Raw genomic sequence first — 15,802 nt, 5'->3', positions numbered from 1 at the left:
ATGAAAGGAGGAACATAGCAAATAGTTTTGAAAATTCAACGACGTGTGAAATTGCATTCGATATTCAATTAAGTTTGACTGAATTTTACAAGCAAGAACAATTTAAATTTATTTCGATTTAAAAGATCAGTAATATAGATTGAATGTTACGCTTATTTGCATGCTCCACATATGTGCATCAAAATACATTAAAAACAACAACATATTTTTATCTGCGATTGCTTCCGAGGTACTTGGAAGAAGGCTTCCGATCCTCTTGCAACGTGGTAACCGAGCTATTCCAAATAAAAGTCCTGAGGCATTCCACGGGGGCATGTCAGTCGATCCTGAGCGACCATTTCGAAAATATTTGAAACTCTGCACAGTTTTTCAATTTCATCTAAATCGTCATTTTTCGATATCAAATCTTCATATTGAGTCACGACTAACTTTTCAAAAGGGTGTATGTGAAAATGGTTCAAAAATATTTAAAAAGCTGCACAGCAAAAACGGAATGTTCGATTGTTATGTTTTTTCAGCAAAGTTAGACAACTAAATGGTGATTCTTAAGAAAATGTGCACAGTAAAAAAAATTTTTTTGCCTTTAAAAAATCATTTTGTCACAAAAACTCAAATATCTCAAAACCCTATCTTTTTCGAACGTAATTTTTTTAGGAAAACGGTCCATTATATTAGCTATCTACCATAAAAATTTGGTGATGGTAAACTAATAAACAAAATAGTTATGACATTTCAAACATTTCACAATTTTCACATTTAGTAAAAAAAAATTTTTCTGTGTAAGTTATTTCGAGAATTGCAGTTTGATGCAGATTTTATTGTTAAGGGACGTGATTTAAACAAGTTGTTTTCATGATATTTTGATTTAATTATTCATAGCATCTATAAGAAACTTAGACACGATCCAGTGTTGTGATCAAAAGTATTGATAGTGTCATAATTTTCATTGCACGTGACTGGCGAAAATTCTTTTAATAGTGTTGAAACCTGTTGATAATAACGTTGATAGAAACATATCAGAAATGTTATTTTAAGACAAAAGCTGCAAAATCAAAGATTTATATACACGTGTACTTCTATAGTTTACCTGCAAAAATATACCTCTTAGAGAATAGACTTTATGATCGGAGGAAACGGTATCTTCAACAACAACAAATGCATGACAGGTACATACCATGACAATGCTCACGAAAAAGCAAAAAATTACTACTACTAAGGTTGTTAAAGATCTTATAGTAATTTTTTCTTCAGTCAAGCAAATGACACCAAACTAGTCAGTAAAAACTTAAAAGTGATTTTGTTTATTGAAATATTACGAACAACATGAGTAGCCGCTTTCTCAACTGTTGTAGGCCGTTTGATGGAAAAAGTGTTCAAAAGAGTTACGAAATCTCACCGAAAGCACCATAGATAAACTGAAAGCGACTGGTTATGCTCCAATGTCCACATTGAATACAAATTTACGCATTTGCACGTCCTGCCGTCTAAACGTTGACAAAAGAGCAATCTGTATATCATCGGTTGAGCAGAGCGCAGGAAGTTCGAAAACGACAGCAACTGAGGAATTGCCAGATGTATCGACAACAACTGAGGAATTACCAGAAGTATTAAGTGCTGAGAGCCTTGCCACCGTACCATCAGCGAAATCTGTTTCAACAAATCAATCGGAAGATGAGTGTATCCAAAAGGTCAACATCGAACGCTTTAACGAGGGCATAGCTGGGATAAAAGTGATTCCGATTAAATGGAGTAAGATGGACTACGTTTATTACCCGGAGAAAAATACCGTGAAATAAACGAAGCTGTACGAAGAAACCTCTTCAAATTAGGACCTGATGATGTGGAAAATACAGACTACGATGAGGTAATTATAAGTATGAAGGAAAGGTTCTCGAATGCAGCCACGACAAGGAAAGAAAATTATTGATTTTGTCGATGCTGCCAAGTTCGTGGTCTATTCAGGATGCCATTGATGAGTTCAAAACCAATAGAAATACAGTAAAAGAGGCAAAACAATTGAAGAATAACTGTCTTTCAACCAAAAATACTAGGTCTAGTACTGCATTAACAGATGAGACAAAAGAAATAGTAGTTCAATATTTTGAAGATGATGAAGTAAGTCGAGCTATGCCTGGTCAAAAAGATTATGTATCAGTAAAAAAGATGGAAAGCGTCAAGCAATCCAAAAACGATTAATGATGACGACTTTGAAAGAAGCGTACACACGCTTCAAGGAAATTCACGATAATATTAAAATAGGTTTTTCCTCATTTGCAAGCCTTCGCCAAGGCAATGTAAGCTTCTTTCCAATTCAGGAACACATAATGTGTGTGTGCACAACCCATGAGAATATTAATCTTATTTTACATAGTTTGAAAAGAATCAATTTAACAAAGGATATTAAAATGTTAACTGGTAGTCTTTTGTGAAAATACAACATCAAATTGCTATCTACGATCTTGTTCGGATTGTCCAGATTCTTCATCATTGGAAAATACTTTATTCGCTGAGTTTGAAGAAAAATATATTGATCAGTTATCATTTGAGCAATGGGTGACCACGGATAGGTGTGACATAGAAACTATTGTAAAACCTGTAGATGAGTTTGTGTCATATTTTTGCTTGAAATTAGAAAGTTTAATCCCTCACGATTTCATTAAAACAGAACAATCCAGCTTTTTAAAAATACGAAAAATACATTTACAAAATGGTGAATTTTTAGTCATTTGTGATTTTTCTGAAAATTACAGCTTTGTATTGCAAGATGAAGTGCAGTCCCATCACTGGAACGTACAACAAGCTACAATTCATCCATTCGTTATTTATTTTAATGGAAGTACGCAAATTGAACACTTAAGTTTTATTATAATTTCCGAAGATTTAAGACACGATTCAGTATCCGTAAACTTGTTCATTGAAAAAATGATTAACTTTTACGCGTTGATAAGCATAAAGAAGTCAAAAGATATATTTCATGTCTGATGGAGCAGCGTCGCAGTACAAAAATCGTAAGAATTTTTCGAGCCTATGTCAATTTAAATCAATGTACGGAATTGATGCAGAATGACATTTTTTTGCTACATCACATGGCAAAGGTCCTTGTGATGCTATTGGAGGAACAATAAAGCGCATGGCCACAAGAGCAAGTTTAGCCAAAGAACGTGAGCATCCGATTAAAACTGCGAAAGAACTTTTTGATTGGGCAAATCGTAGAAAAGAAAAAGATTTAACCAAATTATCATTTTGTTTTACTACTACTGAAGAGTACGAAATAAAGGCTTCAGAGCTCAGCGAGCAATTTAATAACGCGAAAACGATCCAAGGAACCCAAAAATTTCACTGTTTCATTCCATTGTCGGAAAATAAAATTAAAGCAAAACTATACTCAAACTGTGCTGATAATAATTCAAAAGTGTTCGATATTTTAAAAAATTGAATAAAAATAAATAAAAAATAAGTATTAATAAACTGTTTTCATGATATCATAACCCATACCAAAATTCAAACCCAAAACTCTTAGAGTTTCTATAACAACATTGTGTAACTGCCACATTTAATTTAATACTTAGGATAATATTAATTCATTTTTATTTATTTATACATATAATATTTATACATATAATATACATAATATCGATGAATACATAAATATGGAATATCATAAAAACAACTTGTTTAACTCACGCAAGGCCCATAACAATAAAATCAGCATCAAACTGCGATTCTTGAAAAAAAAAAAAATACGCGGAAATTTTTTTTTGTTTACTTTGTGTGAAAATTGTAAAATGTTTGAAATGTCATAACTTTTTGCCTTTCTCGTATACTTTTTTGTTTATTAGTTTGCCATCACCTAATAGCTAATATAATGGACCGTTTTCCCTAAAAAAATTACGTTCGTAAAAAGATAGGGTTTTGAGATATTTGAGTTTTTGTGACAAAAATGATATTTTTAAAGGCAAAAAAATTTTTTTTTACTGTGCACATTTTCTTAAGAATCACCATTTAGTTGTCTAACTTTGCTGAAAAAATCATAACAATCGAACATTCCGTTTTTGCTGTGCAGCTTTTTAAATATTTTTGAACCATTTTCACATACACCCTTTTGAAAAGTTAGTCGTGACTCAATATGAAGATTTGATATCGAAAAATGACGATTTAGATGAAATTGAAAAACTGTGCAAAGTTTCAACTCAATAGAAAATCATGAATTAAAAATTTTCTTAAATTTTGATGCTGTTGCTTGGAATCGCGACTTCATGTCTGTCTGTTTCGAACCTTTTGACTCTAGATTTTAGTTCAGAAGCATATTCTTAACATATTATTCAACATTTTGTTTCGATCATGCAGATTGCATTAAAGAGTTTATTTTTAATTTGTTAATTCGATATTTTGTCCTTTTGATCTTTTGTTCCGCAGCCCGCATATTATTTACAAGTTTAAGACAAAGGTATGAAATAAAAAAATATACAAGTATCGATAGTTTATAAATAAGTTTTGATTGGAATTGTAATACGTCCGCCATTACGGTACCCTAGGGGTACATGTACCCCAGGTTGAGAACCGCTGCTGTAGACGGAAAATGCGCAGTGGAAGCGTACCTAGTGCAAAACTTCTCGGGAATCCAATCTAAAAGAAATCACAAATGACAAGCCAATGAATGATACTTCTACCCGGCTACTGACCGACAACAGGTTATGGGTCAATGAGCGGCTCAGGATCTTCAACTTAGTGTCAATGGATTAGTCACAAACACGTAAATGGTCGCATAATTCGCCTGACGCCGCAGGCTTATGAATTGGCTGCGTAAGTCGTACGGAACTCTTCGTTGCTAACGGGTCAGCAGAAGTCCAGGTAGAGCTTCGGAACAAAACATTCAGGAGCTCATCGGCAGAGCAACGAGAGGGACTGTGCAGTGTGCAAGCGTCGAAGTCGGGCCACTTGTACAGGCGGATGTGTTGGAGAGGTTGTTGTAAAACCACCGAATGGAAGGCCATTTGTACGGAAAACGGTATGGACCAGGAATTGTTTTGTAGTCGAGGAGCTAAAGACGACTGGCTCATTGTTAGGAGATGAGATGATATTAGCAAGAAGTGTACTCTAAGAAAAAATGTTGGAACAACAGGTAGTGTGCGACACCTCGCTATAGACGGAAGATTGGTAGGAAGCGGGCGCCAGTTAGGTGTAGCTGCTCTTTTTATACATATTAAGGAATATTGTTCACGATGTAATGTAAATACATACATAAGAAAGAGATAGACATGAACAACAGATCCTTCTCTTCACTCTGATTTTAATTCCAATGCGATGTTCTTTTCTCAACATTACAACAGCGATTTTGTTGCCATCAATGGGTAATGAGCTAGACTTTACTATTAGATGGTTAGCAATGTATCCTAGAGGATTTTTTAGGATTGTTGTCATATAGTTTCATAATGGGTGGCCACTAAATAGCGGGAATGGCAAGAATGGCTCGGGAAGAAAACTACAAAGAAGTACAGTTCAATCTGATATACATTATATAAAAAGTTGGGCTTAGTCTTTAAACTTAGATTAATGAATAATAGCATATGGTCCGTGGTTCGCGGCGTAGTTTAATCTTGCAGGTATCACATGACCGCTGGACGGCTGCCATTTCCGGATGATGCTTGTGATCCTATTGATGAGTTGCTTCGTGTTTTTGACCTTCCATCACCTTTGTATACAATGGAGCTCAGTAGACCAAAAATACTTCCTTTCGAAACATTTTCACGTTTAAAATAGTCTACCGTGTACTTTCCGCATGATCTTTGTTCGCTTAAAAGAATTGTACAATGCGACAGTACTGCCTGTTTTGACGGCATGTTGTAAACAACTGAACATTTTGGAGTGAAAATGTGTGTTTGACAATTTATGAATTTTGTTAAGAAAATTATTTTGAGCTTTTTAGTGTTAGTGTTAATTGTACCTCAATAAAATGGGATTGTACAAACTCGTCTTATGATAAGTGAATTTATGAATATTCTAAGGATTCATTCACATTATTTCTCTGAAAGCATTAATGTTCTCATAGTATTGAAGTATTGAAATTCTTTGTCATGTCACAACACATATCAATATAATGGCTTCCAATCTCCTGTCTAGAATTTACCTCTATATGAGCCTTAAAAAAAACTTCTACAAATTACTGTATCGTATGAATCATTATAAACCTTTTGCGGTGTTTTGAGACATAAAACCCTGAACCTTCACTTCAAGGATTCCATTACTTAAAACGCCATGATCGAAAAAGCGAAGATTAAGATTGATCTCATCTCACTCAATAACAGAGCGAAACATTCCTGCGACCCGTAAAAATCACACACAATTAATCCATTGATCATCCTAAAGGCCCAATTCAAAGGTGCGAGAACCATCCATCATCGCACGAAACTGAACGAAACAATCAACATAATGACAGTAAACGCAGTCAGGCCCAACCCTACCCGGTCGCAACAGCGCATAGATCACCCGCAGGCCCTGCCTGGTGTTGTCCACACTGTAATAAACCAATAGCTGGTGGTAACCAGCCGACACGATCTATTGTCTACACACTAAATCATTCGCCTTGGTCGGCTTGGAAAGCACTTAAAGGGCAAACGCCGTGGTATCGAACACTCCACATTTTTTTTGTCAAACCGCGGCAAATAGACAAAGAGACGATAATTGATGGCTTCTCCGAACTCGCGTTCCTGATGTTTCGATGACGATCGAACCTTGCATATCAACCTTGCGTGAAATGACCTACCAGAACAAATTCGTAAATCACTCACCTTCGCTTAGGCTGTTTTGATCTGGAAAAGAAACATATAGAAGAAACTTGATTATTATGAGTCACTTTATACAGATACTAATAGTTAAATGAAGTCATCATTTGTTATAAGAAAATGTAGTCTTTTTCGTTTAAAAATAATATATAAGCTACATATACTATAAATCTAAGACTCCATTACATATTCTACTAAGAATTTTGCGGCTTTTTAATATAAATCATTGAAGCATAAATTTAGAAGATTTTCAAATCTACAATGCTGTTGGTTCGCTGTTCAAGTTTTTTTAATCAACCACAGAAGTTCAGCTTCCAGCCAGTTTGGCACTTCGTAGAGAGCTCTCAAGATAATTGGCAGGAAATTGATCTGTTGACCATCGCTAAACCATAGTCCAATGGGGTCACACACAGCACGAACGACATCGCACATAGTGAAACACGGCTAGAACTTCTTCAAACACAAATAAGCCCCAATAACAAAATAGGGGGAAAAACTGCTGACCTAACACTCCATCGGAAAAAAAAGAAACTAATTCAAGAGCATTCGTGCCATGCCGTGCGGTTCATTTAGTAAAGACAATGGTCAAACCTATACGTTAATTCAATGTCGATTGGAACCGATTCTGCGGCAAACATCACCAAGCTGCATCGGATGACGTCAACTGTGTGCAGTGCAATCAAATCGATTGACGAGATCGAATATCAATCGAACCACACGAGGCAGATCGGTTACGACTAAACTATGAAAGAAACGCTTTTAATGGGAAATCCTACGGTGCAGTTAATGGTGAAGCGTGAAGCTATTAATGGGTTGTGGTTTTTTATAAGCTAGAATATAATTATCATGATTGTTTTAAATGGTGATTTTGTGAAATTAATACAAGTGATTTGCTCATTAAAAAAATCGATCTGGCAATGTGACTAAGCACGTAAAAATATCCGTGAAATAACGATGAATTAATTTATTAGCACTTCTAGATTTACCAGCAAAATTGTGTCCACATGTTACAGCCCTCCTAACTGTTTAAGATTAGTTGTCACTAACTTTATCCAATTTTGCGAAGAATTATTTGGAATGATTTTATGAAAATATTTATTTTTCCTACATTGTAGAACAATAAGTTACTTTTTTTTTTTTATCTTTCGTTTATTTGGAAGGCTCATTTGCCGTGAAGCGTTACGGAGCCGAAATCAAGTTTAACAATACATTTCTTGATTCTTATACATAGTGTTAGTTTTGGGGAACCGAAAGACTCGCGGTTTAGTCGAGGTTAGGGAATACAATAATACAGTAGGAAAGGAAAGGATTTAAGGGTGCTTAAGTAATTACGATGCTGATGTTCACAAAGTTGACATTCCTCGCATTTTTACATCTGTAACGGGACAAACAAACTTTTTTTGGGAGACAACGACAAGAGGAGGACATACGGAAGGGATTAACGACAGACATGGAAATGTACAACAAGAGGAAGACAATCGATATGGGGTACGACAAACAAGGGAATGGACAGACGATGATTACAGTTTTACATCAGCAACTTTCAAAAATTGGTGGACCAGGGACATGTACTCTAGATCAAGGCCCGACAACACTTCCCTAATAGGCTTTGGTTGTTTTCCTCGGACCCGGAGATGTTCAGTTAGCGCAGATCTGGGGCCACGATGCTCCTCGCACGCCCACACGACATGATCGATGTCCTGATAATCCTCGCCGCAAACACAGAGATTTCCTTCCGAGAGCTCCACTCTGAAAAGATGTGCATTTAGAGTGTAGTGATTGTACATTAGACGACATATGGTTCGAATGAACTTTCGTCCCATATTCAATTTTTAAACCATTGACGCTTCGACACCTGCGGGCGAATTGTACACAGTCATCTACCCAACTCCCCATTTGTCCATTTAGGTTGCCAGCTGTTCAAGGTTTCCTGACGAACTAATGTGAAAATTCATCGAAGGTGATTTTCCGATCGTAAATATCACCTTCCATAGCGCCCACCTTAGCCAAAGAGTCCGCTTTCTCATTTCCGGGATCGAGCAATGAGAAGGGACCCAAGCCATGGTGATTGTGTAAGACCGTTGTGATAAGGCACTCAAAGCTTTCCGTATCCCATTCAGTAGATACGCTGAGTGCTTAACTGAGTTTCATTGACCGAACAGCCTCCAAGGAACTTAGACTGTCGGTGAAGATGAAAAAGTGGTCAGGAGGTAGGGATGCGATTTGCTCGAGTGAGTAGTGTATAGCTGCTAGCTCAGCAGTATACACGGAACAAGGCTCTTTGAGCTTAAAATAGGCGCTATGAAAACGTTGAAAACACCGAAACCAGTGGAGTCATCCATTTTTACCCGTCTGTAAAAAAGCTTCTCTCCTCACTGGCGTGCCCGTATTTGCTTGCAAATAATGGAGGTATGACCTCCGCACACAGAAAGTCTGGTATTCCATGAACCTCCTGCTTCATGGACAGATCAAAAGTAACAGAGGAACTGTAAGAGTCTAAGAAGTTAGCACGATTGGTGTCAACCAAAGATGGGCTTACCTCCAGCGTTATGTACCAGTGGTAAATACTCATGAATCGAGATTGAGGGTTTTGTTCGAGCAGCTTCTCGAAGTTGTCAATGACCAATGGATTGAGAACCTCACAGCGGATGAGGAACCGGAGCGATAATTCCGCGAAACGATCTGTTAGTGGCAGTACTCCCGCAAGTACTTCCAAGCTCATCGTATGTGTCGAATTCATACATCCTAACGCGATACGGAGACAGCGGTACTGAATCCTTTGAAGCTTCAGCATGTGTGTTTTAGCCGCGGACTGGAAGCAGAAACTACCGTATTCGAGGACCGACAAAATGGTTGTTCTATACAACGTCATAAGATCTTCGGGATGCGCTCCCCACCATGTTCCGGTTATTGATCGCATGAAGTTGATCCGTTTCTGGCATTTTTGTGTCAGATACACAATGTGCTTCCCGAAGGTACATTTCGAGTCGAACCAGACCCCGAGGTATTTAGACGACATGCTATGAGTGATTGTCTCACCCATCAGTTGGAGCGGGAACTTTGCCGGCTTATGTTTTTTTGAAAAGACAACCATCTCAGTTTTCTCCGGAGAGAATTCGATACCCAGCTTCGTAGCCCAAGTGGACAAATTGTCCAGAGTATCTTGCAACGGTCCTTGCAGATCAACTGCGGTTGGCCCCGAAACGGATACAACACAATCATCTGCAAGCTGCCTTAACGAGCAATTTGGCATGAGACATTCATCAATGTCTCTGACGTAAAAATTGTAAAGAAGGGGGCTTAAACATGAGCCCTGGGGGAGACCCATGTAGCTAATTCGTGAAGTTGCCGAGTCACCATGAGAAAAACTCATACGCTTCTCTGACAACAAATTGTACAAATAATTGTTTAAAATTGGTGAAAGTCCACACGAGTGGAGTTTGTCGGATAAGACATCGACGCAAACTGAATCAAAAGCCCCCTTAATGTCCAAAAAAACTGAGCCCATTTGCTCTTTTTTAGCGAAAGTTAACTGAATTTCTGAAGAAAGCAACGCAAGACAGTCGTTCGTTCCCTTGCCCCTGCGGAAACCAAATTGTGTATCTGACAAAAAACTATCCGATTCAACCCATTTGTCCAGCCGGAAGAGAACCATCTTCTCTTACAACTTCCAAAGACATGACAGCATCGCCATGGGGCGATACGAACTATAATCCGACGTGGGTTTTCCGGGCTTCTGGATGGCTATCACCTTCACTTGCCTGTAATCATCCGGAACAATGTTGCACTCCAGTAACTGGTTGAACAGGCTCAATAAGCGCCTCTTCGCAACGCCTGGGAGGTTTTTAAGCAATCTGAACCTGATTCTATCCATCCCTGGAGCGAAATTGTTACATAAAAGGAGAGCAAGCGAGAATTCAATTATCGAAAAGGGGCAATCCATCTCATCCCTGTCAGCAAAAGCATCACGTAGCTCTTGTTTCACCGGCACCGAATCCGGACAAACTTTCTTTGCGAAGTCAAGTATCCACCGCGACGAGCTTTCACGATCTTCGTTTACGGACGACGCGTTGCGCATTCTTCTCCCGACGGTCCACAGAGTTTTCATTGAAGTCTCGCGCGATAAACCTTCAACAAAAGTGCGCCAATATCCGCGCTTCTTCACTTTGACCAGTTTCTTGAACTGGATCTCGAGCGCGATGTACCGTTTGTGAAGAACGATCGAACCGTGTTTCCGAAATTCTTTGAAAGCGGCGGATTTCTTGCGATAAAGTTGTGTACACTCGACATCCCACCACGGACTGGGTGGTTTCCTACGAACCGAAGCTCCTGGCACTGGCCGGCTTTGTGCCTGAAGAGCACTGTCAAGGATCAACTGGGATAGAAACTCGTACTCTTCTCGCGGTGGAAGTGCTTCTATCGACATTACGCCATCAATGATGGCCTCCGCATATGTGCCCCAATCGATGTGCTTCGTGAGGTCATATGAGAGGTCGATAGAAACAGTTTGATTACGTCCATTGGAAATCGAGACTTCGATCGGCAAATGATCACTACCATGGGGATCTTGGACCACCTTCCAAGTACAGTCCAACGATAATGAGCTCGAACAAATGGAAAGATCTAGACGGCTATCTCTTGCTGGAGGAGCCACTCGTGTAACTTCTCCTGTATTCAAAATTGACATATTAAAGTCGTCGCAGAGGTCGTATATCATTGTTGAACGGTTGTCGTCGTACAGTTCCCCCCAGCCTGTTCCGTGGGAGTTAAAATCTCCCAAGAGCAACCGTGGCTCCGGCATAACCGAGCAGATGTGCGAGAGATCTCTACGAGATATCGCGGTGTTTGGAGGAAGATATATCGAGGCGATACTGAGGTCTTTTCCTCGAATAGTCACCTGACATGCGACAGCTTCGGTGCCAGACATCGGCGCAAGATCGACTCTATAGAAGGAGTGCTGTTTTTTGATCCCTAAAAGCACCCCTCCATATCGATTTGCCCGATCGCGGCGGATTATGTTGAAATCAGGAAATTGAAGGTTCACATCTGGTGTTAGCCATGTTTCACATAAAGCAAAAGCATCGCATTGTAATTTGTTAACTAAAAATTTAAAATATCTAATTTTGGAAGAATACTTCGACAGTTCCACTGTAGAATCGAAATCGTGTTACCCTTATTGACTAAGTTAGCCATCGAAGGATACAAATGACTCGAGAAGGGGCATTTTTGAAGCCAGCTGCTTCAGGAGAGGAGTCAGAATAGGAAGAACAGTTTTGACCATGTTCTTCACGGAGTCGGAAGCATCAAAGAAGTTGAGGATGAGCTCCACGATGCCAGAAAGAGTGAACATTGGAGCGCTCGGGGGCTCTTCTGCTCGCTCTCTATGCTCTCTTTCTGGCTGAGAAATCGCAAAAATTGGGGCATCTGGGATTTTAGATGTTTCCGGAAGCGGTGGAAACTCTCGATCATCCCGATGTGAAACCACAAAAGTTGAACGTTTTTGAGTATTTCCACCCGCTTTGATTTTGACCATGTTGGATTGGACTTTGCAGCTGTTTTCTTGGATTTTTCAATGGTCGTTGGCTCTGTTTTATTCTTTTCCACGTTGAGCCATTGAAAACAAAGGGAGCCCCATTCCCAACTTCGGAGTCAGAGCTACCTGGATCGTCCAAAGGAAGAGACGAGTAGATGGTGTCAGAAACGACTGGAGAAGCGGCCTTCCTCAACATTTCGGCGTAACTTCGCCGAGAACGCTGCTGAAGAGACCGTTTCTGGTGGATTCGCTGCTGTATGTACGTTGGGCAAGCTTCAAGAGCATGTGGAGGGCTTTCGTTACAATAGACACATTTCGGTGCCGTCTTGCACGCCCCCTCCACATGCTTCTCTCCGCATGATGCACAGCGAGGTTTATTGCAGCAGTACTGAGCGGTGTGGCCCAGCTGCTTGCAATTAACACAGTTCATCACCTTCGGTACATACAGCCGAAGAGGTAGACGAAGTTTGCCAATCACTACGTAGTCAGGCAGTGCGGACCCGGAAAAGGTGACGCAGAAAGAGTCGGACGGGGAATAAATCCGCTTCTCTCCCTCCTGCGACACCGAATACATTTGTTTGCAATCCAGTATCGCAACAGGAGGCAAAGAAACGTTCTTGAAACGACCGAAACCTTGTTTCAAATCGTCGCATGTCATACTTCCCTCCGTCACCACCCCCGCGATCTCACAAACTGCTGACGGTAAATACACCTTATATTCGAGAGTGAAAAGCTCACAGGTGGCAATCTCGTTGGCCTGTTTGCGATCACTGACCGTGACACGGAGTTTACTGGACCCAACCATGTCAATGGTCGTGACAGACGAAAATCGCTTTTCCAGATCTTTGCTGATCTGGCTGATATTCAAACGTTTGCCTTTGGGTCGAAAGAAAACAACATACGGCCCACTAGAGTCGTGAGGGTAGACCTTGGGACGGGGGCTCGTAGAGGAAATTTTAGCGTTGCTGGTGTCCATTTCATTTTGGTTTGGAACACCCGAATGCAACGAAACATCTGACATGGAATACGAAGTACCCCCGCCAACTTCGCCTTCGCGCATTGCGGACACGAAATGCGCCACTGCAGCGAGGCACAATCTATTTTAAAACTAAACACTTATCACAAGGACAGAAAAACACACATACACACAAATTAATGAGAGGGAAGACGAGTTAAAGAAAAAGAAAAAAACTATTCCAATAAGATGGAGAAGAGAGGAGAACAATGAGAGGTAGCTCAATTAAATACTTGCGTTCACACTGCTGTGTCGCCGGCTAACGGTTCTGGCAGCACACACTGACTGGATGGACAATCGCCGGGGCGTTGGTGCGGTCGAAGCGAACCACGCTGTTGTTGTTGTTCTTGCCGCAGACAACACTGCAACTGGGTGGATGGATGGTGGCAGGACGGCAGCGTCTGTGTTGGTGGAGACGCACGATGGATGATGACGGCGTGGGGCGATGATTCCTGCGCCTGCGATGGACGCCGAAGAAACTGCAAAACTTTGCGTTGTCTTGCAAAAGCAACGAAATGGCTACTTAACTGCTTCAGCTAAGCACCACTTCCACTCAAGCACTATGCTTCAAAACACTTTCGGAAAAAAACCTCTACCTGTACTTCAGGAAAAAAACCAAAAGAGAAGCAGACCGTACGCGGACTTACAACCGTCTCGCTCGGATGCTCGACGTGGAATACCAATAATAAGTTACTGAAGTCATAGGAAAGTGGACACACATCACAAATCTATGATAAAAAATGGAAACAGATCGTCGCAAAACAGACATTTTTTAGCTTTTCAGATCGCTTTTATTGTTCTTTCGGAACTTAGTTGGGTTAAACAATTTAAATAAAATGGACTAATGCTAAAACGCAAATTATGAACTATAAACTTCGTAACTTATTCAAATTAGATCAATAATGCTTAAAATAAGATCATTTCAAAAATCGAATTACCAATAAGTCTAAAAGGGTCTGATACTTTAAAGAAAATGTTCGCACAAGATTTAATGCTGAGAATACACAAGCTCTAGATGTTTTAATCATTTTGGGACTACAAAAATGTACCTGAAAAAATAATTGAATTTGAAAAGGAATCGTGGAGGTTTAAAAAGTATTCTAAATTCTTATCTCTAATAATTCAAACCAGAACGTATGGAACTAGGATTTAAAAATAATCCTCAAGTTGCGTGAACAATTTCCAAACATTTAGGATTTTAAAAATACTTCATTGGCCCTTAAATAATGTAATTCAACTGAAACTTAAATTATGGATCCTTATATCTCTTCGGAGCACCATCGGAGGGAACGACAAATAAACGTTGAACGGAGTTGAAGGGCAGCCTCTAGGGTAGCTCGGGAGACTTCTGGGAGGGCTATGGTAGCTTGTCTGTCAAACCGGTTATGTAGAACGCGCTCATACTCGTCCCAGTCGGCGTCGTCGTAGCACCATAAGGATCGTTTGATCACAGACAAACAGACATAACACGTTGAACATTCACTCATCAAATTCATTGTCATTCAAACACTAACGACATCTGCCGATTTCAGTTAGTTGGACAAATCACGAACCAGATGGCGGTAGTGAGCAAACGTCAAACTCAAGCAAATCCGATGCGCGCACCACGAGTGGTCTATTGGCCAACTGATGATTATTTGAATCGACCAGTAAATCATTGATCGATGGAAATTTGGCGAGTGTTATGTCTGTTTGTCTGTGGTTTGATGATAGGGAGGGGGCGTCCGCAGATACTAGTATTCCATACAAATGGAGGCTCACTTCCCACTTCAGCATTAGGAGAGTGGGCCTATTTATCGTAGTGATATTGATAGAGGTTGCAGGGTGACCGTTAAAGGCAGGTGGCAGTTCCGTCATTGAGGGTTACCAAGACGGCTGCCTCTATAGCCACCACTCCAGGCTGGAGGATAGACGTCCATGTCCCCCAGGAGAAGTAGTGGTGCCGGGCAATAGAGTTTCTGGAAGGATCCGTGAGTTTACCCAGCCCCATCCGGATGGGAAATCGGAGTCTGTACAGTTAGATGGGGTTGGTTTAGCTAAAAGTGCCTCCGTACCCCGGGCGGGAGTTTCTAGGCGTTTTTTTTTAGCATTGGATGATCGTTATCTGATAGCAGGCTTAGGATCCAGGCTCGAAAGGTGTCCATATTCTTTTTTATCGATCTCATTTTCTCTTCCATACTCTAGTAGCACACATATTGTACACGTGTTTTTGTTAATCATACATATATGGCCAAATCTAGTCATATATTAGTTGCTGTAACCACATCGATCTGAAATAAGCTGCAAGGGCAAAGCATCGAGAGTTTCACAGGAGCTGTTGTAGAAGGCAAAGTGACCTGACTTTGAGGAGGTTGTATTCCTTGGGCTGTACTGGATAAAGTACTGTCAAATCACCTTTCCAGTTGGAGGAACCTCATATCCTCTGAAATCGGGTGAACGTTTGAACTTTATTCAGTGTTTCCGTGAATTTTG

General features: G+C 40.1%; 2 protein-coding genes across 10 annotated transcripts in view; one reads left to right on the top strand and one right to left on the bottom strand.

Annotated features, from left to right (window-relative positions):
- Positions 1 to 15,802, bottom strand: part of LOC134212432 (6-phosphofructo-2-kinase/fructose-2,6-bisphosphatase 1-like) — a 319,297-nt gene that overhangs the window by 214,110 nt on the left and 89,385 nt on the right. For both annotated transcript variants that reach the window (XM_062690280.1, XM_062690281.1), the window contains exon 2: positions 6,789 to 6,809. In XM_062690280.1, the coding sequence (XP_062546264.1) occupies positions 6,789 to 6,809 (21 nt within the window). The remainder of the gene's footprint in view (positions 1 to 6,788; positions 6,810 to 15,802) is intronic.
- LOC134212433 (alpha-N-acetylgalactosaminidase) overlaps positions 1 to 15,802 on the top strand; it is a 208,515-nt gene that overhangs the window by 141,023 nt on the left and 51,690 nt on the right. The gene's annotated exons all lie outside the window — the stretch shown is intronic.

This window comes from Armigeres subalbatus, chromosome 2 (genome assembly GCF_024139115.2).
Source record: "Armigeres subalbatus isolate Guangzhou_Male chromosome 2, GZ_Asu_2, whole genome shotgun sequence".
In the NCBI taxonomy this organism is placed as follows: Eukaryota; Metazoa; Arthropoda; class Insecta; order Diptera; family Culicidae; genus Armigeres; species Armigeres subalbatus.
This window is presented reverse-complemented; position numbering and strand designations above follow the sequence as displayed.